The 25,912-nt window shown below is 37.0% G+C and overlaps 3 protein-coding genes across 3 annotated transcripts; 2 read left to right on the top strand and 1 right to left on the bottom strand.

Moving 5' to 3' along the window:
- Window positions 1-256: 256 nt before the first annotated feature.
- LOC131941923 (26S proteasome regulatory subunit 6B) lies at window positions 257-3,862 on the bottom strand. The gene is made up of 9 exons (XM_059301532.1): window positions 3,806-3,862; window positions 3,261-3,362; window positions 2,884-3,070; window positions 2,430-2,576; window positions 1,989-2,192; window positions 1,715-1,882; window positions 1,542-1,618; window positions 709-933; window positions 257-581 (listed from the first exon to the last, which is right to left on the bottom strand). The coding sequence occupies exons 1-9, from the start codon at window positions 3,839-3,841 to the stop codon at window positions 468-470; spliced, it is 1,260 nt and encodes a 419-aa protein (XP_059157515.1). The 5' UTR covers window positions 3,842-3,862; the 3' UTR covers window positions 257-467.
- A 231-nt stretch (window positions 3,863-4,093) lies between these two features.
- On the top strand, window positions 4,094-12,903 carry LOC131941930 (clathrin heavy chain linker domain-containing protein 1). The gene is made up of 10 exons (XM_059301552.1): window positions 4,094-4,435; window positions 6,186-6,373; window positions 6,548-6,690; window positions 7,478-7,665; window positions 8,000-8,144; window positions 8,415-8,627; window positions 9,152-9,326; window positions 10,543-10,832; window positions 11,249-11,362; window positions 11,727-12,903. The coding sequence occupies exons 1-10, from the start codon at window positions 4,253-4,255 to the stop codon at window positions 12,416-12,418; spliced, it is 2,331 nt and encodes a 776-aa protein (XP_059157535.1). The 5' UTR covers window positions 4,094-4,252; the 3' UTR covers window positions 12,419-12,903.
- Window positions 12,904-13,547: 644 nt separating this feature from the next.
- On the top strand, window positions 13,548-14,247 carry LOC131941916 (putative transmembrane protein DDB_G0289901). The gene is made up of 2 exons (XM_059301523.1): window positions 13,548-13,750; window positions 13,797-14,247. Exons 1-2 carry the CDS (start codon window positions 13,548-13,550, stop codon window positions 14,245-14,247), a joined length of 654 nt encoding a protein of 217 aa, XP_059157506.1.
- Window positions 14,248-25,912: the final 11,665 nt, after the last annotated feature.

Here is a 25,912-nt window from a genome sequence, read left to right as displayed (position 1 = left end):
GCATAACTTTTTTATTTATTAAGATATTTTTATAAAATTTGTGGCATAGAGCTTACAATTAAAAGTTCTTTCATGACATACTCACTCCAGAAGTCTGCAATCAATAGTTAATTTCAGTTTGGACTACCTACTACAAGGTTCACAACCAACTTTTCCAGATGTTATTTAATTACAGCTCTCATTCAAAACACAACTGGGTCTATGTAATGGCTTAATTAATTACATCAATTTAAAAAAAAAACCAATGAAAGCTCTGTCATGTCAAAAAAATTTAATGTTTCAAAAGACATATAAAAGCTGGAGTGAGACCACAAACAAGACAACCATCTGCATTCAAACCACAAAAATTAATGCAAAAAAAAAAATGGCCCCTCCACACAACAGAAATGGCTTGAATAATGTTTGAACAGAACATAACTTATTTGCCACACAAGTAACACAAACATCACGATAGAACCTCCACTCAGCTATTTGTAAAATTCATGCTCTGTCTCGTCCTTCTTTATGTTGTTTTTGTAACCCTTTTCAAAATCTTTAGCCAGCACCACATATCTGTTCTCTCTAACAGCTTGCATACCAGCCTGAAGAAAAAAAATGTTGACAGGACATTTAACAATTGCCTGTACTTGGTAACTCTACAATAGTCAGATCTACTTAACATTATTAAAACAAGAAAACGTTGATGAAATACAAGGATCAGGTATTTACCTCTTGACAGATAGCATTTATATCTGCTCCACTGATTTTATCAGGACGAGCCACATAATCCTCCAGATCCACCTCGTCACTCAGATTCATCTTGCCTGTGATTGTGGAGAAGATAAGACGTTTCTGACGACGGTCTGGTAGAGGGAATTCAATTTTACGGTCCAACCTGCCTGGTCGAAGCAGAGCTGGATCCAATGTGTCTGCCCTGTTTGTTGCCATGATTACCTACAGACATAATAGATTTTAGTTTACAGAATTGAATGTGTAGTTATTTCACAGAATTTTATATATAATAATTCTGAACCCTGCCAGACAAAATATCAAACAAAGACCTGTGGCAAATTTTAAAACAACAGCCGATAGAGAAAGATATTAAAGCCCGTAAATGGGGATGGATCGGACACACGTTAAGAAAAGAAAAAGAAAACATCGCACAACATGCATTGGACTGGAATCCCCAGGGGAAAAGGAGGGTGGGCCGGTCAAGGAAAACATGGAAGAGAACGTTTGAGGAGGAGGCGAAAACAGCTGGGCTCTCATGGGCACAGATTAGAGGAGCAACCCAAAACCGAGTCCGCTGGAGAAGTGTGGTTGCAGCCCTTTGCTCCCCAGGGGCCACAAAGGAATGATGATGATGATGAATTCTGAATCCTAGCCATAAATGAATAAACATCTTTCAAACTGCAGTTTTTGTTTTCAAATATAAATAAAATACAGTTATGAAATATAAAGCCATGGTTTTAGTGGGTAACCAAGTGAACTTGAGTGAGGTCTTCAAACATATGAAACTATCGAGAAAATTTTAGCTTGCGTATACAAGTTGAGCTACAAACCTTGACATTGACTGTTTGATCGAAGCCATCCATTTGGTTGAGAAGCTCAAGAAGAATTCTCTGAACCTCACGATCAGCTGTAGAGAAATAATTTCATCAAGTTTTAGCACAGCTGGATTTTAAAATTACAGAAGATCTAATTAGACTTAAATGATAAAATTTGAGCAACTCACCTCCAGTTTGAGCATCAAATCTTTTAGTGGCAATGGCATCAATTTCATCAATAAATATGATAGCAGGGGCGTTTTCTTTGGCTAACCTAAAGACATCTCTCACCATTCTGGGACCTTCACCTAAATACTTCTGGACAAACTCTGATCCCACCACACGTATAAATGCAGCTGTGGACAAAATGTAAGTTAGTCAAAGATGTTTTTCTCTTCTTTTTGTTTTTGTAGCTTGATTAAACATGAGTAACGATATGCGAGATAACATGAAAGGGCTTACCAGTGGTATGATGGGCCACTGCCTTGGCTAACATGGTTTTGCCACACCCTGGTGGACCAAACATGAGGACACCCCGAGGTGGGTCAATACCAATCTGTTTGTACAGCTCAAAGTGTGTCAGGGGCAGCTCCACGGCTTCCCTCACCTCCTGCTTTTGGATATCCATCCCACCAATGTCATGGTAAGCCACATCTGGCTTCTCATCTAAGACATAGTTGGTCAGAAGTAAAGTAATCTTTAACATTTAAACCTGTTGTGTTTAACATTTAACACAGGACATACAAGAAACATACAGTAACATATTTAATAAAAAAAATACTTGGTTGAGATTTATAGTAAACATTTAAAAAATAAATTAGCTATAGAAATTTTTAATAGCAATCAGATTTAAATAATTCTTAAATATGTGACAAGCTTTCTCTATTTAAAAAAAAGACCAACCAGCTTGCAACATAGTGATGCTGCTGTCAGCCTCGGGGGGTAGAACATCCACTAGGGCATTGCTGTGCTTATGAAGGGCTACACTGGCGGATGGTTTCAACAACTCTCTGTCTATTGTACTTAAGATTCTCACATAATAATTTGAACCTAAGAAGGAAAGAAAAGTTTTTTATATACTCAGCTTAAATATTTGCTTTTTAGATGTATAACAAATGGCTAATTAAAAACAAATGTGTCATTCACTGCATGGATACTAAATAAATGAGGTAAATTATTATTTCGGCAAATCATAAAAAATTATTCCAAGATGTTAAAAAAGAAATTACTTATGGTACAAATTTTCTTAAAAAATGTATAAACAACTGGATGGAACAATAAAAATTGAACAAGTTTAATTTTGATTAACAGAAACTACACTAACACTCTTTTAAAACAAAATGAAGTTTCTCTCTACCTGTTGTTGATCCCACTATTCCATTATTGTGATCTACAGCCTCCAAAAACTGACCAATAACCAGAGGAACACTTTGGATGCGTTTAACCTCCTCCTGAGCATGAAGGTATTCTTTCTTTAGGTTTTTTTGCTCATCTTTGATATACTCCTCTTGAACTTCGAGAAATTCCAGTTGCTTTTGAAGTTTCTTATAAAAAAAAATACTCAATGAATTAAATTAATTGAAACTAGACTTTATGTAAAAGTAATCTCATTCTAGATCTAGTATAATAATATAATTAGTCTCTTAATTATTAAAAAACAAAATTGCATAATAATTAGGCCTAAAAGCTTATGTTTACATAAATAATTCTAGTAGCTTCCAGATAGAACATTACCTTATACTTCACATAAAGATCTTCTATATCAGGATTCATAGGATCACCAGACCCTCCAGCCAATGAAGTTCCCGGACGAGAGTCTGGGAGGCTTGGATCATCCTGTAATTTAAAATGATAATTTCATAAAACAACACGTTTTTTTTTTAAAGTGAGTTATTTCATCAAAAATTATAAATCTACTCTAGTCTAGATCTAGTCTACTTTTAATTATGGCCAATCGCATTTTGTGTATGAAAGGCTGGTAACTAGTCTAGAATCTAAAGTAAACTTATGCATATGGAACTGAGAAAGACACTTCTGCAATCAGAAGTAATCTGAGTAAATGTGTTTGTAACAGAATGAAACTGGACAAGAACAAGTGACCAAGAAGAGTGACAAAGCGAAAATAAAATGGGCTTGTTAGATCGACAGGCTTGTGGCTGAAAGTTGGCCTAAGTAGTTATGGAAAAATAAACCTTTACCAACAAAAAGGACTTCACACGTATTTATACAATATAAAAATTCCAATTTATGTTAAATAGTCTAAATCTAGAATCAAATACCTTTTGTTCATTTCCTCCCAAACCAATTTCGTCCATTTTGTTCAATAAAATTAAAAAGATGAAGTTGAAAAGCTACATACCAGACCTACGTGCAACAAATTATTAAAAAATAACTCTTTTCAAAATTTAATTATTGTATTAACAAAAGTAACAAAAACTAAAAACTGATATTTATGATAAAAGATATTAATTTTAGCTTCAATATTTTAATATTTTTAAATTATTAATTTCGTTGTTCGTACAGCATCAAGAATCAAGCATACTTTTTGTTTCCTTATCGACGAGAAAGTTTACAAATGGCTGACTTCTTCATATCAATAACTTAATATGTTCTTTTATTTGCATTTAGTCTAAAATATAGTTAAAAATAATAATAGCCATAAACATGACATCAAGCTTTTATTTCAATTTAGTCTAGAATATAGTTAAAAAAAAAAAGCTATAAACATGGCATCAAGCAGAGCTTCTACACCAACCACTACATACAACAGACTGCCTGCTATTCCTACAACAGATGCTGACCGAGAATTCTTAAAAGATGTTAACAGTTTTATTGAGCGTGAACTTAATAAAATAAATTCATCAGAGGAAGAGCTGCGTTATCTGGTTTACAAAGCTGCTTTTAACAAGGTTTAATTTACGAATTATAAATTATCTTTATTTCTTAAAATACCGTAAAAATAGGTGTAGGCCTAAATAGTAAATACTAAATAAATAGGTAGCTTTAGTGACCTAGACCAAATTGAAATTCTTAATAAGCTCTCCATCTTTTCTCTGTGCCCTGTAGTGAATTAGAATTTTGATGAAATTTACCAAAACTGATTTTAAATTATTTATTTTGATATAAAAGCAAATATTTAATAAACCTTCTGAATGCACTGAAAATAAGATAATAAAACAAACTTGCTTTCTTTGATTTTACCTCCTACCAAAACATCAGCAAAAAAAAATACACCTCTTCCATCTTAAAAATCTAATCCAACCCCTAAATATAAAAATTAACATTCTTCTCTGAATACTGATTTTTAAGAAATACAAAAGTTATTGGGATAAATGGCAGTTTTGATAAATCAATTTTCATAATGACTAGATCAAAGTATTATTTAACATTTAAGTTCAAAAAATCTCATGAAGTAAAATTAAAGAACAACACAAAATAGGACCCTATTCACCCATCCTTTTAACCACTATAACATTATATAATAAACCATCCAGTGGTGTAGCGAGGTTGGGTGTCACCTGGTGTGGCACTTAATGGTGTCCCGGGGACAAACTTTCAATTTTCGATTTGTACCCCCCTCGAACTTTTGATTTGCACCCCCCTCAAACTTTCGATTTGCACCCCTCCCCTCAAATTTTTCTCTATATATTTAACTATCTATTTTAACTATCATTTGCCTTGGTGTCACCCCCCTAAATGGTGTCACCCCCCTAAATGGTGTCACCCGGTGCGGTCCGCACCCCCCCCCACTCGCTACGCCTCTGCGTAGCGACCCTTCCCGGTGCCTGTGGACAAACTTTCACCCCCCGCGATTTGAACGCCCCCTCAAACTGCTAAATTGACACTTTAATTTGTTTTTACAACCCATTTTGGTGCCCCCTGAGGTCGGTGCCCGGGGTCCCCCCTGCCCCCCCCCCCCCATTGCTATGCCTCTGTCCACCACTCATAATTTAAATTTATACATTTTAAAGACTGCCTCTCCCCTCTTAAAGCTCAATTAAATTAGATAATGTGCATGATTTTCATAAAAGTATCAACTGCTACTGATAAGTCAGTTATACAGAAAACAGTTATGTCCTCAAAAACAATTTTCATTAGGTATAAAAGCTAGTAGTAGAAATGTATTTTCAAACTAGGTCTTTAATCAGAAATTTAAATATTTCCTAGCTTCTTTATTATAGTAGAATTAAGAATGTGTAAAACAGAAGAATCAACTTAAATATCCAACCATTCTTAATAGCAGAACCTAAAAAACAAATCAAAGACATACCATGTGCTCTCTCACAAAATAAAATAAAATAAAAAGCCATACTGTCTACCTTTGTATTATGTAATATTTAAACAATATCTAATATAATTTTGCAGTTTAATTTGTAATTTCTGTAGAAATATTTTGTAGGCATATATTTGATTTGATGATGCTATTGGTATTACTCCCAACCTATCCATATTGCCTTTTGAATACAGAAAGATACAAACCCCTCAGAAGATAAAGCCATCGTCACAAAAAATTCTAAAACACTTGGTTGAAAATATGTTTATAGGTCTACTTAACATTAATATTTCTTGTCTTTAGGAATGGTTATACTTAACGTTACTATAGGCCTAGAATCTAGAATTTGACAGAAATGATTAATGCTTATGGTGTTATTATTAAAGGTGATCGACTATGTGTCTGCTTACAAACCACTGCTGTCACAAATAAAGAAAGAATACGAAGACACAATAGATGCTATCAAGAAAGAGCATCAAGAGGCTTCATTTTTACAAGGGAAGGTTACAGCAATAGCTTCTGAACCATCCACTCTTAGAAACTATAATAAACGTGTTGATGAACTTGAGGAAAGGTAATAATGGGTTCAATAGTCAAACATATTAATATTTATGTAAATATATTTATTCTTGAAAATAACCGCAGAGTACCCTATTTTTTTTTTTACTTTTAAAACTTCTTTAATTAGTATAACATCAATTACTTCCAAATTGTAAGTTAAATTACATTATATTTATTTTCTATAAAGAATTATCATTATAAAAAAAGAGAATGAAAAACTGCAGCAAGAACTCAAAGCTATGCAAGAGTTAAAAGAAGAGAGAGAAAAAAGACCCAAAACTGCTGAGCCACCAAAAAGACAGCTTAAAAAAGATAGACGTTTTATTCCAGGTATGTTTGTTTCCCCATCATTTGTTTTTGCTTTAGAGGTGAAAATTTAACTTCCAGAATTTCACAGACATATATCAAAAGGTTTTGAAGGCAAACAGCTAATTTTAATATGAGAATGATGCTTCACATATTTTATTGAGAGATTTTAAGCTTCTCCTTAGCCACATCAAATTAAAATTTAAAATTGATTTAAGAAAGCCAATTTTTCACTTGCGTACATGTGTTAAGCAACTCAATGATTTGAGTGTGTGTAGTATTTAATTTTAGCAGATGATCTGCTAATTGTTGTTTTGTACAGTCAACCAAAAGATTTGTACCAAACCAAATAAAACATTTTAAAGCTTTTAAGACATTTGGTGTTCATGGTGGTGGATTGCCATCTGATTTAAAAGCTGTGCCAGACGTATCTTGAGAAAATGAGAAAAATAAAGCTAATGGAGTGTTCTTAAAATTGGGCAAATGACCCATCAGTGGATTTTTATCATTTTTAATGCTGAAACTACAAAAAAATCACTGATTTAATTAAGACTTTTCATTAAAAATTATGAACTGGAAACTACTTGTGAAAATGATAATTATTACAAAAACATATCTGCATGATATCTTTTAATTTGAGGAGGAAGCTATGTTAGTAACTGTATAGTGAAAACTAATAATTTTTAAAATTTTTTTACAAGTAATGAGTACAATATAACTTTTAGGTTATTTGTATGCTAATATAACAAAAGTGTGATTATTATGTGCAGCAGCCGGCAGTGACTTTATGTGGATAAATATTATACTGCAGGTCTTACTATTGAAGAATCAACAAATATAAATATCCTACAAAAAAAATACGAGGCCTTAGACAGACAACTGAAAGAGGTGAACATCAGTTTAAGGACCAGATTTGTACCTAAAGCACAGAAGCTACAGCTGAAAGAAACTTTGGATAAAAAAGTTGCATACAGAGACCAACTCTTATGGCAAAGTCAGGTAGAAGATTTGTCTATCATGCCATGTTAAAAATTATTTTAGATAATTGTATAATACTTCATAAAGGGATGTCTCTCAACAGTTTCTGTAAAGCTTATCTCATTAATTGAGTATTTCCAGCTACATGTTTATATGTTGCTCTAAAATATAGGAAACAATATGTTCTAGTTAGACAGTTTAAGATATTCTACTGTAGAGCAAATTATTCTCAATCAAATTCATTAATGAAAATGGATTTAATAAAATTTTACAAGACTCTCATTAGTTAAAACCCTCAGTGCTACAGCACAAGACTAATTGCAACAGTGATTTGTTACCCAGTAATTATTTTCAGGTTTACAAAGCTAGGAGTCAGAAACTCAAAGTTGCGTTGGAAGCTGCTCAAGCGTACAACTTGATGAAACCACCGCATCAGACAGTAGGGGATGCTGTAATACTGGCATTCCATCAAGCATCTGGAAGGTTTCAAACTGATACAGGTTGGATTTCATTATGTGGTTCAATCTGTTTGATTTCTTAAGTTAGTTCTTAGGAGGATTTAGATCTAGAATTTTTAGTAAAATTTTTTATCCAGGAATATTTAGATAAATTCTCTATTTGTTATTGATGTATGAGAGAAAACAAAAACAATTATTTAACTTAATTATAAACACTTCCAAACTTGTCTAGCATTTTCGGCTCTTATGGATAATGCATGTAAGTATAAATTCCTGTTTTGTTGGAGACTAATTATTTAAACTTCAACACAGGAGAGAAGCTGGAGGGTGACCAGAGTGATGCCCTACAAGCATCTGTTGATGATGATGACCCAAACAAGGAGAAGGAAGCTGAGATCATGTTGGAATACATTGAAAAATTCAACGAGCTGTTTGAGGATGGGCTGTTTGAGGAGGCTGCTGTCCACGCAGCCAACAGCCCAAAGGGAATTCTCAGGACACAAGCCACACTTGCCAAGTTCAGAGGTAAATTACCTTAGGTTCTTTATTCTTTAGGCGCTGTCGAAAATTTGTATAGGCCTAATTATATAGGTTTTCTCCAACCTTCCAGCAATGTAAACTGTGCTAGGCCTTAAGAGCAAGTGTTATAAATCCTTTAAACTCTGCCCTGCTTAGTTTTAAAATGTAAGACAACCAGTTAAACTTGTTTGAAAAATATCCAGTTATTTAGCATAAATAAAAAAAAAAAAGTAAAACAAAATGAAATGACACCTCCATGACCTGACAGACCATGGAGTAGATGAAGTAGAGTTCAACTGTTTCAGTTACCTCAGCATTTTAAGAGAAAGTGGATAGTGTAATCAGCACTATGCTCAGCCACCTTTACTCTCCCTAACATGTGTTAGCTGCTCATCAGAGTTGTGTGGACTTAGGGACATCCTACAGACTTGAACCTGGAATTTGAAATCTAGGGTGCAGGGTGTCTACCCTTTAACCATGCCGTCCCACATGAAAAAAATTTTACTTGTAAAAAATAATTTCTGTCCCAGATGTAAGCGTGAAGCTGAAGGGGAGGTCACCACTCCTGGCATTCTGTGATGCCCTGATGTCAACAGTGAAAGCTGCAGGGAGAAAACCCAACGAGGCTCTCTCTGTGGACTGTATCAGGGCTGGTCTTAAGGAGAACAGGATAGATCTGGTGTATCACTGGATAGCCCAGGACAGGTGGGTAGGGGGGCGGGAGGCTTGTAGGGGAGGGGGGTGGCTTGTGTGATACAGGTAGTCAGTGCAAGACAAGACATAGACTTTTATACAGGTAGTTTACAAACTGGTTATTAGTCCTAGACTTGTAGAACAATAATTTTAGCTGATAGTTTTTCATGAAAACAATGTTTGTCTAGGTATTAAATTGGACCAGAATATTTTGTCTTATTATTCAGGCCACTTGACACTGATTCATTTTGACTACTTTCCTGCAACATTTGACATAATTTGATTTTTTATTAGACTTCACCCATTACATTAATTTTTAGAATAATTTTGTGATCATGCAGATAAACTCACAATGTTTATCATTTAGATTTATCATAATATACATCTTTAAGACATTGTCCCATTGCCCATCTTTAAGAAAGAGGCGAAGCGAGGGGGGGCGGGGTGGGGGATACATATGTCGCCGTGCGCTGACCCTAGGGGGCCCCAAAATGGGTTGTAAAAAAAAAATCAAATGCTCATTTTAACTGCAGTTTTGCATTATAAATATAAAAAATATATTGGGGGGGGGGGGGGGGGGGGGGAACGGGGCGCCAAATTGAAAGTTTGTCCCCGGCACGGGGAAGGGTCACTACGCCTCTGCTTTAAAATTAACATCATTGTACCATTGCCCATCTTTTAGATTAACATTATCCCATGGCCCATATTTTAGATTAACATTGTTCTATTTCCCATCTTTTAAATTAACATTGTTCTATTTCCCATCTTTTAGATTAACATTATTCTATTTCCCATCTTTTAGATTAACATTATCCCATGGCCCATATTTTAGATTAACATTGTTCTATTTCCCATCTTTTAGATTAACATTGTTCTATTTCCCATCTTTTAGATTAACATTGTTCTATTTCCCATCTTTTAGATTAACATTATCCCATGGCCCATATTTTAGATTAACATTATCCCATTGCCCATCTTTTAGATTATAAAACAATGTTCTATTTCCCATCTTTTAGATTAACATTGTTCTATTTCCCATCTTTTAGATTAACAATGTTCTATTTCCCATCTTTTAGATTAACATTATCCCATGGCCCATATTTTAGATTAACATTGTTCTATTTCCCATCCTTTAAAATTAACATTGTTCTATTTCCCATCCTTTAAAATTAACATTGTTCTATTTCCCATCTTTTAGATTAACATTATCCCATTGCCCATCTTTTAGATTAACATTGTCCCAAGAACTTGGTGAGCTGATCACGGATCACTGCACATGTCCTTCACCTTGTAAATGTGGCTGCCAGGCCCTGGCCCAGAATGTGTTTGTCCACCTCAAGTCCCATGAGGCTGCGGTGCGGGTGATGCTGAAGCAAGGTAAAGTGGAAGCAGCCTTGCAGTACGCCAAGGTGTATTCCTGCCTGACACAAGAAAACATTGGCGGTTACCTGCAAGTGAATTCCTGCCAGAATTTTCTCCAAGGACTTCTGGAAGCTGATGGTGAACAGAAGAAATCTGGTCTGTCATACTGTATATTGTTTATTGTTTATTGTTTATTGTTTACTGTTAATTGTTAATTGTTTACTGTTTATTGTTTACTCTTTATTGTTTACTGTTTATTTTTTATTTACCAGTTTAACTTTTGAAAAATATATCTTTGAATACATTTTTTACTTAAAAAATAAAGTCTTTCTTTTTTGGAATTATTAAGAAAGTTTTTAATCCTAATAAATATTTGTAATGTGTAGTGACTACTTGTATGAAACATATTGTTACAAACGTAAAATTGACAATCTTTTTTTAAAATACTTGTGTAACATTACCTTTTAATTTTTAAAACCAAAATTTAGTTTTCCATCATTTATAAAGAATTTTTCTTTCACGTTTCACAATTCGTTCAAATTTATAATTTTATGCTCCGTTTCTTGTTTCAGTCCTAAATATAACAGTTGGCAGATTGATACAATGTCTAGTGGAGCTAAACAAGTCTGATCAAGCAGCTATACTTATTCATGCTATGATCACTCAACCAAGAAATAAATTAAAGAGTAGGTACAACCTAGACTGATCATTCAAACTTTAGATATCTCATAAAATTACCTTGATAATGTTTAATCATAAATGCATGATGTTTTAAATTGGTTTTTAAAAATCGTGATACAAAAAGACAAAAGTTCAACTATTTCTTTGATAGAGTCAAAAATTTTGAGCTAAAATCTTCAGTATAAGTGTATTTTGTACATTATTTCAATAATATAAAATCTCATAAAATATATTTATAAATATTTAGCAATATAAAATCTGATTAAAATGGATTTGTAAAATATTTCAGTGATATAAAATATTTAAAATATAGTTTGTAAAATATATCAGTAGTATAAAATCTGAATTCTTTTATCTCCTAAATTCTAGGTAATCTTCTTCCATTACAAACAGCCATAACGCTGGACAAAACAACTAGCCAAAACCAGTGGTCAGCCATCATCAAATCTCTTGATGCAAGTGGCCACAGTGAAGTGGCCCTGCAGCTCCAGGCCACCATCATGGTCATACAGGCCATCCACCAGGCCGTGAAGATTGTCCAAGAAGATTCCAGAAAAGGCGTCTCCTTCATGCTGGATATCCAGACCAAAAGTGACTCTGAGGACGGCCGTTACAGCGATGAGTCAGGTGACTCTGACTATGACCAGCCGAGCAGCCGGCTGTCGTCACACTTGAGAGACTCTGCGTCATGTGACCCATCGTCCAGGGAGGTGAGCCAAGACATAATGGTCACAGATAAAACACCCAGGGAGTCAATACTGAAGAAAAGGCTGATTGAGAATGTTAGTTTCTCACCAAGGAAGAGCCCAAGAGAATCCATTTTGAAAAAGAAAACTCCGGACTTCGCTGTCACTGGGAGTGTATCTCCAGGCAAATCTCCAACTGCCAAAAAGGGAGTTCGACTTGGTGGTCTGCATAGCCCGCCACCAAAAGTTAACATCAGCGAGGGGGAAGAGCTGGTCAGTCCCAGGAAGCCAACAGGAAGTAGTATGATCAGGTTTATGGACAGCGACCCCTACACCAGCAACCCTGAATCTGCAGCTGAGAGTGAGGCTGAATAACAGATACACACAGGGGACACAACTCAGACAGCTAATATCAGTATTCTTACAAAGTCATTTGTTTGTAATATTTTATGATTTTTGAAAATTTAGGACTATGAAGAGTTTTGATTAATGTATTTCTGTAAATTTGAATTTTTTGTGAAGTTATTCTTTTTTGTGATTATTTGAATTGGTAATTATTGTTTGCTATACCAAAGTTGCCTCCCTTATTCATTTCCTCTTAAATAACAAAGTATGTACATACTTCATATTAATGCTAACTGAAATAATAATAGGAAGTGATAGTAATTATATACTTTTTTCTCTAACCTGAGGTGAAGGTTAAAATGTAAATAGATATTTTATTTAGAGAACGTTCATTTATTTAATGTAAGAAAATGTTCCTCTGGTAAATAAATTTGACAGGTTTTATAATCAGACTATTTGGAAACATCGATGACTTTAAATTTAAATATGCCAAAGTAAATAAATCTTGTCAGAGCTATCTGTTTTATTTATTTCATACAAATATTGCCACTTTTTTAAACAGACTTGCACATGAAATATTTAAAAAACAAAACAAATAACACATGACATGTTAAACAATGCAAGAATGTTTATTTTTTTAGCATACAAAGAGAGACAACTATTGCTATTTTTAAATTATATACCATTTATTTCCCTTTGAGTAAAAAAATATCACTTGTAACTCAAAGTAGCAACGGATAAAGCGAAAAAAGCAGTAGCAGTCAGTTGTCTCCCCCCTCCCTCTTTTCGCACAAATTTCCACCCCACCCTCCCCCGGATTTATTTAAAGCTTGGCAAACACAGAGCCGCCATTTTCGCCAGAATTCTTGTTCCGGTCTTTGACAGCTCCACTTATCCTTGTGTTTGGAACATGCCAGCTATGCTGGAGACAAACAGTGCAGTTGTACTTAAACAAGTGCGTAGTACATGGTGGTGATGTGCTGGTGGAGTAGTGGGGAGGGGGAGCAGTGGCAAGGTGGAGCAGTAGGTACATGGAGCAGTGGCAAGGTGGAGAAGTAGGTACATGGAGCAGTGGCAAGGTGGAGCATTGGCAAGGTGGAGCAGTGGCAAGGTGGAGCAGTAGGAACATTGAGCAGTGGCAAGGTGGAGAAGTAGGTACATGGAGCAGTGGCACGGTGGAGCAGTGGCACGGTGGAGCAGTGGCACGGTGGAGGAGTGGCAAGGTGGAGCAGTGACAAGGTGGAGCAATGTCACGGTGGAGCAGTGGCAAGGTGGAGCATTGGCAAAGTGGAGCAGTGACAAGGTGGAGCAGTGGCAAGGTGGAGCAGTGGCAAGGTGGAGCAGTGGCAAGGTGGAGCAGTGGCAAGGTGTAACAGTGGCAAGGTGTAACAGTGGCAAAGTGGAGCAGTGGCAAAGTGGAGCAGTGGCAAGGTGTAACAGTGGCACGTTGGAGCATTAGCACGGTGGAGCATTGGCACGGTGGAGCATTGGCAAAGTGGAGCAGTGGCAAGGTGGAGCAGTGGCAAGGTGGAGCATTAGCAAAGTGGAGCAGTGGCAAGGTGGAGCAGTGGCAAGGTGGAGCATTAGCAAAGTGGAGCAGTGGCAAGGTGGAGCAGTGGCAAAGTGGAGCAGTGGCAAGGTGTAACAGTGGCACGTTGGAGCATTGGCACGGTGGAGCATTGGCACGGTGGAGCATTGGCAAAGTAGAGCAGTGGCAAGGTGGAGCAGTGGCACGGTGGAGCATTGGCACGGTGGAGCAGGGCCAATGTGAAGCAGTAGGTACATGGAGCAGTGGCGAGGGGAGCAGTGGCAAAGTGGAGCAGTGGCAAGGTGGAGCATTGGCAAGGTGGAGGATTTGATATGGAGCAGTTTAGTTGACAGAGAATAAGGCGGCAATTTATTTACTGTATATTCTGTGTGTAGTGGAGATATGTTGTGTAGAAATATGAAGGGGAGGTGTAATGGCTAGAAATATGAAGAGGACATGTAATAGCTAGAAATATGAAGGGGAGGTGTAATGGCTAGAAATATGAAGAGGACATGTAATAGCTAGAAATATGAGTAAAAGTAAACAAAATTTTGATGTTATTTGTTCCATAAAGATACGAAATATTTGGGTCAATGAAAATTCTACTAGTCAAGTCTAGAATCTATTGGATCAATAGCTTGCGAAATTTGGAACATGATAGATGATGGGCTTAACTCACGACTCGGAGTCAAAAATCAATACATTGCCATGTAAAGTTTAAAACATGATGACTCGTGATTTTACTGACTCTTCTTGCAACGTGTCACTCGTAATTTAGCACATTATAGCACGTTATGCGTCATGACCCCGATATCATTAATGTGTCACGTTTCAAGTCAAATGATACACACATTCCAGCAAAGATGGACCATAAAAAATGTGTGTCATAAAGGATATAAAACTTTATGCTTTCGAGGGCCACTCAAAATGGGGCGTTTTAAAAAATAGGGGAGATTCTCCCACGTGACTAGAGTACCATGAAGCAGTAAGCTCAACTCTCATGACATGTCGAATACAAGGATGAAACAACGTATATATATATATATATATATATATATATATATATATATATATATATATATATATATATATATATATATATATATATATATAATCCCACAACACCTCTCCTCTCTCCCCACGCATATGTCACATTACTAGTATTAGCACTTTATATAGTAAACATTCATTAGATTAAAAACAAATGAAGCATGCAGTGTTTATTCCAGACTTTTTTCTCGGGGGGGGGGGGGGGCACTTGAAATTTTCGGGGGGGGGGGGGCGGTCAACATATTTTGGGGGGGGGGGCGGACACTAGTAAAAGTTTATGTTTACTATATAAAATCCATCTCGTTCGGGGGGCGGTAGACTTTTTTCAAGGGGGGGGGGGATTAGCCCCCCCCCCCGAAGAGATGCCTGAAAGAAACTCTGGAGGCATTTTATTATGTCAAGTGTCATTGGATATTGGCCTAGCCTCGGGGTAAAAACGGGTGAAATATTGTTCTCAATCTTCGATCCAAGACAGACATCACCAGTAAGCTAATAATAATAATTATAATAATTATAATAAAAATAAAGCTTGCTAGATTCATGATCTATTTAAAGTTGACTAGAGAGTAAAATATTTTTGATAGGCTTACATCCTAATCACAATCTTCACAGTATGAGAACCGAAAGTGTACAATTATGGGAATCACTTTTAAAGTTATATAATTTTGTTCATAATGGGAATTCCTTTTCAATTACATGAGAAGCATTGTTAATCGTGAAGATACCTAACCTGTATGTGTATGGGTAGGGGAGGTTTTACATTTTGTTGTAGGGGTGGCTGACATTGGAGATGTTATGTGAATATGTGTGCTGGGTAAAACATCATATTTTTGTGTTGTGTAATATGTGCGTTGTTTGATAGGAGAACAACAGAAGGACACGTACGAACTATAGCTGTAAACTTTGGATACACATTTGTTTACTAGGGAAGCTACTTTAGGATAATATGGGAACCAATTTTGCCTATTATGGGGTCTGCTTTTTCTATATTATGGGAACCACTTTTGAATATAATGGGAACTTTTTTTATATATTATGGGAACTACTTGTATATTATGGGAACCGCTTTTTGTATATTATGGGAACCACTTTCGCGTATTATGAAGGATTAAATAAAACGCACATCAAACGTATGTGCTGATTAAACTTTCAGGTACTTTCTTTGAGATCAGAGTTAGGGTTTATCAAAAGTGGTCAGGGTAATGCCAGTTACGGCTGGGAACTGGCAACTCGAGTACGAGGTGTGTTTTTCGCGTATAGACCAGAGTTTACTATGTGAACTCCTCCTTAATTTTGTTTGATAACTTTTGAGAGATGTACTATTTAAATCGAAACTGTAAACGGCTATTTTATTTTAAACATTAAGTCGTAAACTAAGAACATGTTGAGTAATGTAAAAAAAAAATATTAAATTTATGTCTTATTTTATAATTACAAATAGCTATAAAAATACTCAAAACGCTAAATCTAATAAATTTTCATTACTTTTTTTTCGCCAGTTAATATTCATTAAAGCAACACGTGAGTAAAAATGACGTCACTTTTAGGAACTAAGACATTGACACTAATTGAGTCTGCGCCAACACATTTTTATTAATTAACTCAACAAAAAACACAATTATAAATATGTACCTTAATTAACATAAGTAGCCTGCTTAAAGTTATTTTTTTAAATGAGTTACCAGGCATTGGAGGGGTTTAATTTAAAAAAAAATGTAATTACTTTTTAACTTCCTAAAATTTTTATGATATAAATTCCTACAGGTTTTTTGTTTGGTCTAAATTCAAAAAAATTTCGTAGCCTATTCTTTTGATTACATGCCAAAAATATTTTCGGGTTTAACTTTTTAAAAATCTTTTGGTATAAACTCCAAAGCTTTTCAGGACTAGATATTGAGTTACATCTAAATTAGTTTTTCTTTTCTCTAAATTAAATGTTTCATGACGCACATTTTATGATGTTCCTATCTTTGAAATTCTCTAATTAAAAAAAAAAGATTTCTTTTCCAGGCCAAAGTTTTCAGATGTGTTTATTAAGGTAGAGGTCAGAGGTCGGAACAACAGGTAAACAGGCACATGAAGCCGTGTGTTTATTTTATTGAAGCACGTGCCGAGTGCTCTCAGAAGCCAAGGCATATCTCTATTAATGCTCCCCCACCCCCTTTACTCCCCCGACATTAACCGTCTCAGATTTCAAACAACAAGTTTAATTGGCTTCTGTTTCAACTGAAAATAAAAATATTTATGAAAAAAAAAACGAGTGCGTTGAAAACGTGTTTCTTTTGAAATTAGACTTGTTTATCTAACAGTGAACAAAATAAAAAAAATAAAATACACACAACTAATTTTTGTATTTGTTTAAATATATTTTGTTAATTATCCCCATAACTATTTTACGATTTCCCTGATTTGTGTTGATTGGGACATGGAGATCCACGAAAACCTTGAAGTAGATGTAACACTCACCGCCTTTTACAACCAAGCCTAGATAGTTGATTTCAACACGCTCAACGTGTCGCTCGCAAACTGTTCAGACGTGAGCTATTTTTAGAATCATGACATCGAATACTGATGACGTCAAAGCATAACCTGCGGTTATTGCAGAAGAATGTTTTTGTGTGCTGAAATATTACGGAATGGGAATTGTGTTTGTCTTTGTTACGTCAATGCTTTAGCCACCCCCTCAAAAGAAAACAAAGATAATACATAACAAACCTAAACAAAAATACATTAAAAAAAACGAAACGAAACAAAACAAAACAAAAACAAAGAACGATAACTCTGTGAAGTATTTTTTTCTGAGACAGTGCAGTCTTTTCTTTTTTTTTTTTTTTTAGCTATGCACACTATTAAACATAATGTACAAACTGTGTTTTTGTAACATTTATAACCCGTAAATCAATAAGATAACAGTTCAAAACACATTCTATTTTTAGAATCTACTAACAATTAGCATGTTTTCAAATTTTAATCAATAATGAGTAAGTAGGCTTTTATAGTATATTTGAAAGCCCAGACATAACCACTAGCATTCTGAACTCAAGAAACACATTATTAATCTTTTAAAATTTGTCGATCTATACGTTTTTTCGATTTCAGCGTCTTTTCGATATTTTTTTTCTCTGTGCGCCAAATATATCTTTCAGCAGAGGTAAACATCGTATAATGCTACTTGAATGGAATTGGGTCATACTTAAAATTGAACCGTTTCCAAATTCTTTCTGTTCCACTTTTTTTTTTAGCCCCAGGAGTAGTCCCCCCCCCCGTCCTCTCCCCCCCCCCCCCCCCTCTGCTCCCCAGTTTTACTTTTTTACAGCCTTACCGTCTGCACTTTGATCAAGTTATCGACTATTTCTTGCTGCACTGTTTTGATTTTTCTTTTACGGTATTTTTTTTACGGTTAGATCGTCCAGAGGGTTTAGGAGCCTGTACAATACCTGCCTTCTGTACACCTGTAAATACCTGAACATTGCGAAACCATATGGCTATGGCTCACGTCCAACCTTTTTTTTTAATCTCATGTTTGAAGTAAATATCACAGGGGGAGAGAAGCAGTATAAAGGTCATTAGAATCCTGCTGGGTTATATCCCTGTCTGAGTTTCGTTTTAAGAACATTAAAATTCCATAAAACAAATCCCCTGTTTATTAGCAGTTTTAAACAAAATATCTAAAAATTCAAAATAATGCATTCACATTTAGATAATATAAATATTTGAAAATAATATTTAGGAAATTTTCCCCAGATCCCCAGTGCGATAGAGTACAGCGGGTGATTTAAAAAGTTCGCTTATATTTCTTGATTTGAGTCGTTTCCAGGTTCAGTTAAAGACAAAAACAAACGTTATCTCACTCGGAGGTAAAATTTGAACTTTAAAATTGGCTGGGGGCAGAGATCTTAGAGCAGGGTGGAATGGAATTAAATTTACACGGAACTTATAAATTAGAGTACGAATAACCCTCCCCCCCCCCCCTTCCTCGCTCAGCTGATAACATAGAATATACGGGAATATATATATATATATATATATATATATATATATATATATATATATATATATATATATATATATATATATATATCCTTCATATATCTATATATGTCTATATATAGATATATTTAATATTATATACATATATATATATATGTATATAAACTATATATATATATATATATATATATATATATATATATATATATATATATATATATATATATATATATATATATATATATATATATATATATATATATATATATATATCCTAATATATTTAGTGTTGTCTGGCGTCTAGGTCTATGTAAATAATAAATTAATTAAACAAATCAATGAGCATCGAAAGACTATGCAACAATTCTACATTAATGTTGTCATAGTTAGTTGTACAAGGCTAGAAGAATTTCATGTCATAATCTAACACAGTGAAACGGTAGCCCGTGGAAAGGTAGCCACCTTAGTAGCACTGGTGGACACGTCAAGTCAATGTAGCAATATTGGTGAGTTAAAGGGTAAAAGTAGCATTGTATGTGCTACTTATGAGAAGGGTAGTGGTCACTGGATTGTAATGCAAGTTTTGTACTAAAACCAGAGGCGTAGCGAGGGGGGTCATATGTCCCCGGGCGCCGACCTTAGGGGCGCCAAAATGGGTTAGAAAAATAAATTGAAAGCTTGAGGGGGGTGCAAATCGATAATTTGAGGGGGGTGCAAATCGAAAGTTTGTCCCCGGGAAGGGTCGCTACTCCTCTGACTACAAACATGTAGCGATATCTTGAAGAGGTAGCAATGCATATAATAATGGTAACTTAAACTAGGATCAATATGTGCAGCAGTTGTTGAAAGTTGTAGCAATAGTTGTAGAGATGAGCGAATTTTTTTTTAAACAGGCAGCTATTAATTCTGTGAGCTATGCCAAAGGTAGCAATTAAAAAGCAGCCTTACCAGCGGGTAGCCTTTCAATAGCGTGGTTGGCGGCTTGACATGCAATTTACTTTTAAAAGTTTAAAAAAATCAATCCCCCCCCCCTGTCTGCTTGCTCTCGTCTGCTGTTGTTTTTTTTTTCTTCTTTCTGTTTGTGTTGAACTGTTTAAAAATGTAAAACACTGGGTCGAGTTTCAGGAGCTGAATGGGAGCTTAGGTGAGCTGAGCTAAAGCGGTGTTGGGGGGGGGGGGGGGTTAAGGTAAGGCCTGGCGACGGATCGGTTTAACAGCCCGGGGGTCTGATTTTCTCATTCAATCCCTGGTGCTGGGAGGAAAATAATTGTTAAACAAATAGGGCTACTGCTGTTGTGGAACCATTAAAGATGAATTTGTTTAGGGAGCTTAGGCTATTTATAGATACTCAGTTAAGTTAGTGAGGAGTGCTTCGAATAAATGATTTATCAAATAAATGATTTATCAAATAAATGATTTATCAAATAAATGATTTATCAAATAAATGATTTATCAAATAAATGATTTATCAAAAAAATGATTTATCGAATAAATGATTTATCAAATAAATGATTTATCAAATAAATGATTTATCAAATAAATGATTTATAGCTATCTGCTAGGTAGTGCTTCAAATAAATGATTTATAGATACCCGCTAGATTAGTGTGGAGTGCTTCAAATAAATGATTTATAGCTACCTGCTAGGTAGTGCTTCAAATAAATGATTTATAGCTACCTGCTAGGTAGTGCTTCAAATAAATGATTTATAGCTACCTGCTAGATTATTGAGGAGTGCTTCAAATAAATGATGTATAGATACCCGCTAGATTAGTGTGGAGTGCTTCGAACAATTTCGATTAATTTAACGCATAGAACATACGATATTGCAAGTGTTTGTTATAAGAGTTTTTGTAGGTATGGTGGAGTGTTTGCATGTGTGTGTGTGTGTGGAGTTGAGTGCGTGGAGGAGGACGGGGTGCGGGGTGGGGGGGTAAAAACGTGACCAAGGCCACAATTTGTAGGCCATATCTAAAGTAGTGCAACATCTGGACATGGTCTTTGGTCATTAGCACTGGGACGTCATCCATAGATGGGAATATATGGGACGTCAGACATAATATATGGGACGTCAGACATAATATATGGGACGTCAGACATTATATGTGGGACGTCAGACATAATATATGGGACGTCAGACATTATATGTGGGACGTCAGACATAATATATGGGACGTCAGACATAATATATGGGACGTCAGACATTATATGTGGGACGTCAGACATAGTGGAATACGTGGGACGTCAGACATATTGTCAGACATATGTTGGACGTCAGACATAGATAGTGGAGTATGTGGACGTCATTCATACATTGGGAAATATCCATACATTTTCATCCACAAAAAAGAGACTATGTAGGACGTCATCCTGAGTTGCTGTTGCAATAGGGCTATGAACGTCATGGAACTTTGGTGTGTACAAAGTTTGTGTGATTGACGTATGTGATGAGAAGAATTGTATGACGTACATATATTGATCAAGCTGGCGTGTTAAGTAAGAGTGGACATGATTCTACCTACATAGCGGGAATTTCTGAAGGTTTATTTAAACTGCAGATGAGGCTGACAACTCCAAAATCAAACAACTGCTACCTGGTCGTTTGTTCTTGGTTGGACAAAGGCTATGGAAGCAAATCCAAAAAGAAAAGCAGGCGGAAATATAAGTCAATGGCCTAAATGGCGCAGAACCAGTTGACACGTATACTTAACTGTATTGGAGGGGATCCTTTCCAACACTAAAATTAAGAACGAAGAAGAAAATTTAAGCTGCTTCTGCATTAGTCAGAAGACTAGTATTAAAAACTCTTTGATTAACAACATGCTTTTAGGTGCACTAAAAATACGAACATTAGATTACATTTTCTTTAGCTATAAAGGACCCAAGATGTAGTACCATTTATATAGTACTGTCGCAGTACTGATGTACTGATATAATCTTGTACTGATGTACTCTAGTACTGAATAATCTAGTACTGATGTTCTGGAGTACTTATGTACTAAAGTGCTGATGTACTCTAGTACTGATGTTCTCGAGTACTTATGTACTAAAGTGCTGATGTACTCTAGTACTGATGTACTCTAGTACTGATGTACTCTAGTACTTAAGAATGTGCTCAGAATGGCATGGATCTTGCCTGCTAACGAGAAGAAAGAAAATGGATGCCCGAGTCGGCACATTTTTGACGTAGCTGTTCAAAAGTCGTGAAAGTTAGAAATAGTTGGTTGACGACTGTAGAGTACATGACTGCTGCTGCAGCTGAGGTGGGGGGAGGGGGGGGGGGAAGAATAAGGTAGGGGTGTTGGGGGTGGGGGTCAGGGTGTAGGGTTTGTGTTGGAGTGAGTGTTGGTGAGTGTGGGTGTGGGGATGGAGAGTTGTGGTGGGGTGATGGGGTGTGATGTTGTGGTGGGGTGGGGGTGCTTCGGTGTGGGTGTAGGGTGGGGTGGAGTTTTTGGATGGGATGATTGGGGGTGGGTATGGGGGGGTGAGAGTGTTGTGGGTATGGGAGGTGGGAAGGTTGTGGGTATGGGGGGTGAGAGTGTTGTGGGTATGGGAGGTGGGAAGGTTGTGGGTATGGGGGGTGAGAGTGTTGTGGGTATGGGAGGTGGGAAGGTTGTGGGTATGGGGGGTGGGAATGTTGTGGGTATGGGGGTGGGAATGTTGTGGGTATGGGGGGTGGGAGTGTTGTGGGTATGGGGGTGGGAATGTTGTGGGTATGGGGGTGGGAATGTTGTGGGTATGGGGGGTGGGAGTGTTGTGGGTATGGGGGGTGGGAATGTTGTGGGTATGGGGGGTGGGAGTGTTGTGGGTATGGGGGGTTGGAGTGTTGTGGGTATGGGAGTGGCGGTGTTGGTGTAGTGGTGTGTGAGTTGGGGTGGAGGTGTTGTGAATTATGTTGGAGATGTTAGGAAGGTGGTGTGTGTGTGTTGGGGTCGGATGTCGGATTGGTTGGGGGTGTTTGGAGTGGGGAGCTGGGGGTGTTTGGAGTGGAGTGCTGGGGTGTAATGTAGGGTGTTTTAATGGTGGTGGAGTGTTAGAGTGGATATTGGGTGATGTGTTGGGGTGGTGAATGAGTCCGGGGTGTGGTTGAAAGTTTTTGCTGGGGTGACAGGGGGGGGGGGCGTCTAATCCCTTTATCAAATCATTTACTCAACAAGACCCCCACAACATCAACACGTGTGCAGGCACCGGAGTTGATCACGTGACGCCCGTTACGTGGACACACATCTGAGTTGGATGTGTTCAACTCGCCCACTAGACAGATCGATTCTCTCGCACAAGTTCTCTCGCACAAGTTCACTGTATCGTCACTTGTGGGCGGGTGATACGACTACATTAGGTAATCGATTACATATCGCAAGTTGTAACTTAAAAAAAAATATTCAATCAATAACAGAAGAGTGGTTGATCCAGAGTTAGTCAGACATAAGAAAATTGTTTTTTCTCAACCACCCCTCCCTTCCTATCCCATCCCACCCCCACCTCCCCACCTACTTTTAATCCTCCCCCGCAAGTCAGAAAGACTCAACATTCACTACACATCTACATCAGCCAGTTATACCTGTACGCACCTCCGCTAAACGACCCCTTAAGCGTGTTTTGGCTGTAAAGTAGTCCATTGATGAACAACGTACAACAATTAATTACTCAGGCACCTTAGGAAAACCATAATCTTAGATAAAAATACATTTCTCGCTCTGAATTATTTTTTGAAAATAATAATTGTATCGTATCTTTTTACAATATCGATTAAAAAACGGTTTAAAATACACTGACGTCATTAATTAGTCGTTATTTTCGAAATACAATTCAGACTGTGTAGTGTATAAATAATGTGTATTTGTATTTCTGAGTGGCGCTTGAAAATTGCACGTATCTTTGGTGAGGGGGGGGGGGGAGATATTTCAGAACCGGAAATGTATTTTTTCCCCGATCTCAGTTTTGATTTGTCCCAATTTGTAGCAAACGTTAATGGCTGGGGCACACGGCGGAGCGTGCCTTTAGTGGAACTGTGTGCTCACCAAGTCGGGCTGTGGGCCGTACATTGGCCCACAATCTGGAAGCTTCCTCTTTTAGGAGCCAGCAGACAAGGACGGGTAGGGTGGGGGAGGGGGGTGAGTTGCGTCAATAGATTTGGGGGATTGTAGGCGACTAAATCTCGGATCGACTTTCGCTGTTCTTGTCTGAGGGATGGGGAGAGAGATGGGGGAGGGGGGTGGGGGCAGAGAGGGGTGGGGGAGGAAGTACGTCATGGGGGTCACTGACTTTCTACAGTTTCCTAACGTTAGGAAAATTCTGTGCGGTTTAACAGCCACTACTGATCTAAATTTAGCTGATAATAAGATAGTTTTAGATCACTCTGGTAAGCGTGTAAGCAAATCCTACCAGATGTGGCGTAAGATGCAATTCTGCAACAACTGGGTGGAAATATCAAAGGGACGGTGGACGGGGATTACAATGGCGATACGGTCACGATAATAAACTTCAGGTCTGCCTTTTCGTCAAAATAAAACATCCACTGCGCATGTCAAGTTGGTGCAGAAAGTAGTTTGTTGTGGCAGGAGCCGATGTTTGAGTTGTTGATTGGCGGGTTGGATTGTTGGGTCCAGATTTTCTTAAGGGGCATCTCTTCTGTGGGCGGGGAGCACAGCACCCTCCTCCCCCCCCCCACCACCTGGAAAAAAAATATCTTGTTGGGTCAGATGCGACCAGGTGTAAACTGCTGAAAAAATATTTCAGATAATAAGTTGATCAGTGGCGTCGGCAGGATTTTGTAAAGGTGGAGGGGGGGGGGGGGTCATTTACCCAGGTACGTATATATATATATATATATATATATATATATATATATATATATATATATATATATATATATATATATATATATATATATAGTTTTCTAATCTAGTTCCTAAACAGGTTCCTCTACCAGGTTTTTACATCACGTGTCGAAAAACTAAACTTGAGACTACATTTATTTTGGACCCCCCCCCCCCCGAACTCCCTCCCTGCTGCCGACGCCACTGATGCGAATCACAATGTATATTTGTTAGGGTGATAACTTTGTTTCGCTGATCGAGCATCCTGCAACATATACAGCAGACTTATGGCGAGTTAAAGTCAGCGGCTCTGACGTCACAGTGGCAGACAGTGACGTCACAGAGACGGAAGTTCACTTAGCATTTCCTTGTTCTAATGTCTTCTGTCCCCTACTACTTCACGATACTTTCTCTTTCTCACCTCCCCCGCCCCCCTCTTTCTGCCTCTCTCATTCTAGAGTGGTTTATTTAAATTTGTAGACTGTCAAAGAAGTCGTCATATTTTTTGTTTCGCTGTTTTGACGACTCCGTTCAAATATTTTATCATCATACTTTTTGTTTCGTTGATGATTCCGTTCAAATATTTTATCATCAAACTGTTTGTTTCGTTGTTTTAAAGACTCCGTTCAAACATTTTATCATCATACTTTTTGTTTCGTTGATCCTCCAAACAGCGTATATTTAAACAAGCGAATTTACCAATACATCTAAATATAGAACGGGTAGTCCCGGAGCTACTGATCTTGTATTTCACTCTGACGACCCAGCAATAGAAGTGACATTTGTTAAATGACGGCCATTAGCTGATGAGATGTAGTTTTACATATATATCATACACGGTTATGGGAGGTGTATGTTTTTATGCTGCTGGTCTGCTAATTATGTATGTGCACAAGATAGCGTGGGTGTCAGAGGCGTAGCTACTAGTGGAGAATAGGAAAGTAGGGGGGGGGGGCATTATCGATTTGGAAACATTCATAATCGGGGTCGAGTCGGTAAAGCTCATGGTTGCTAAACCGAAAAGTCTCGAGTTCGAACCCTCGGGCAGATGAGGCTCGTTAGCTGGGGACAGCCACTCTTCTAGGAGAGACAACTCCAAAATCAAACAACTGCTGCCTTGTAGTTTGTTCTTGGTTGG

This window comes from Physella acuta, unplaced genomic scaffold (genome assembly GCF_028476545.2).
Source record: "Physella acuta isolate Inbredline_101_S28 unplaced genomic scaffold, ASM2847654v3 ptg000377l, whole genome shotgun sequence".
NCBI classification, from domain to species: domain Eukaryota; kingdom Metazoa; phylum Mollusca; class Gastropoda; family Physidae; genus Physella; species Physella acuta.
The sequence above is the reverse complement of the archived record's forward strand: the minus strand, read 5'-3'. Positions and strand labels throughout refer to the sequence as shown.

Bases quoted from the DNA above. Each gene is read 5' to 3' on its own strand.
- LOC131941923 (XM_059301532.1), bottom strand. From the start codon at position 3,841: ATGGACGAAATTGGTTTGGGAGGAAATGAACAAAAG. The intron at 2,193-2,429 runs GTTGGTCTTTTT...ACTATGTCTTAG, and splicing joins CATCACTATGTTGCAAGCTG to ATGAGAAGCCAGATGTGGCT. The intron at 1,883-1,988 runs GTAAGCCCTTTC...TTTTGTCCACAG, and splicing joins AGTGGCCCATCATACCACTG to CTGCATTTATACGTGTGGTG.
- LOC131941930 (XM_059301552.1), top strand. From the start codon at position 4,253: ATGGCATCAAGCAGAGCTTCTACACCAACCACTACATACAACAGACTG. The intron at 7,666-7,999 runs GTAGAAGATTTG...AATTATTTTCAG, and splicing joins AACTCTTATGGCAAAGTCAG to GTTTACAAAGCTAGGAGTCA. The intron at 9,327-10,542 runs GTGGGTAGGGGG...CCCATCTTTTAG, and splicing joins CACTGGATAGCCCAGGACAG to ATTAACATTGTCCCAAGAAC.
- LOC131941916 (XM_059301523.1), top strand. From the start codon at position 13,548: ATGGAGCAGTGGCACGGTGGAGCAGTGGCACGGTGGAGCAGTGGCACG. The intron at 13,751-13,796 runs GCAAGGTGTAAC...AAAGTGGAGCAG, and splicing joins AGTGGCAAGGTGGAGCAGTG to TGGCAAAGTGGAGCAGTGGC.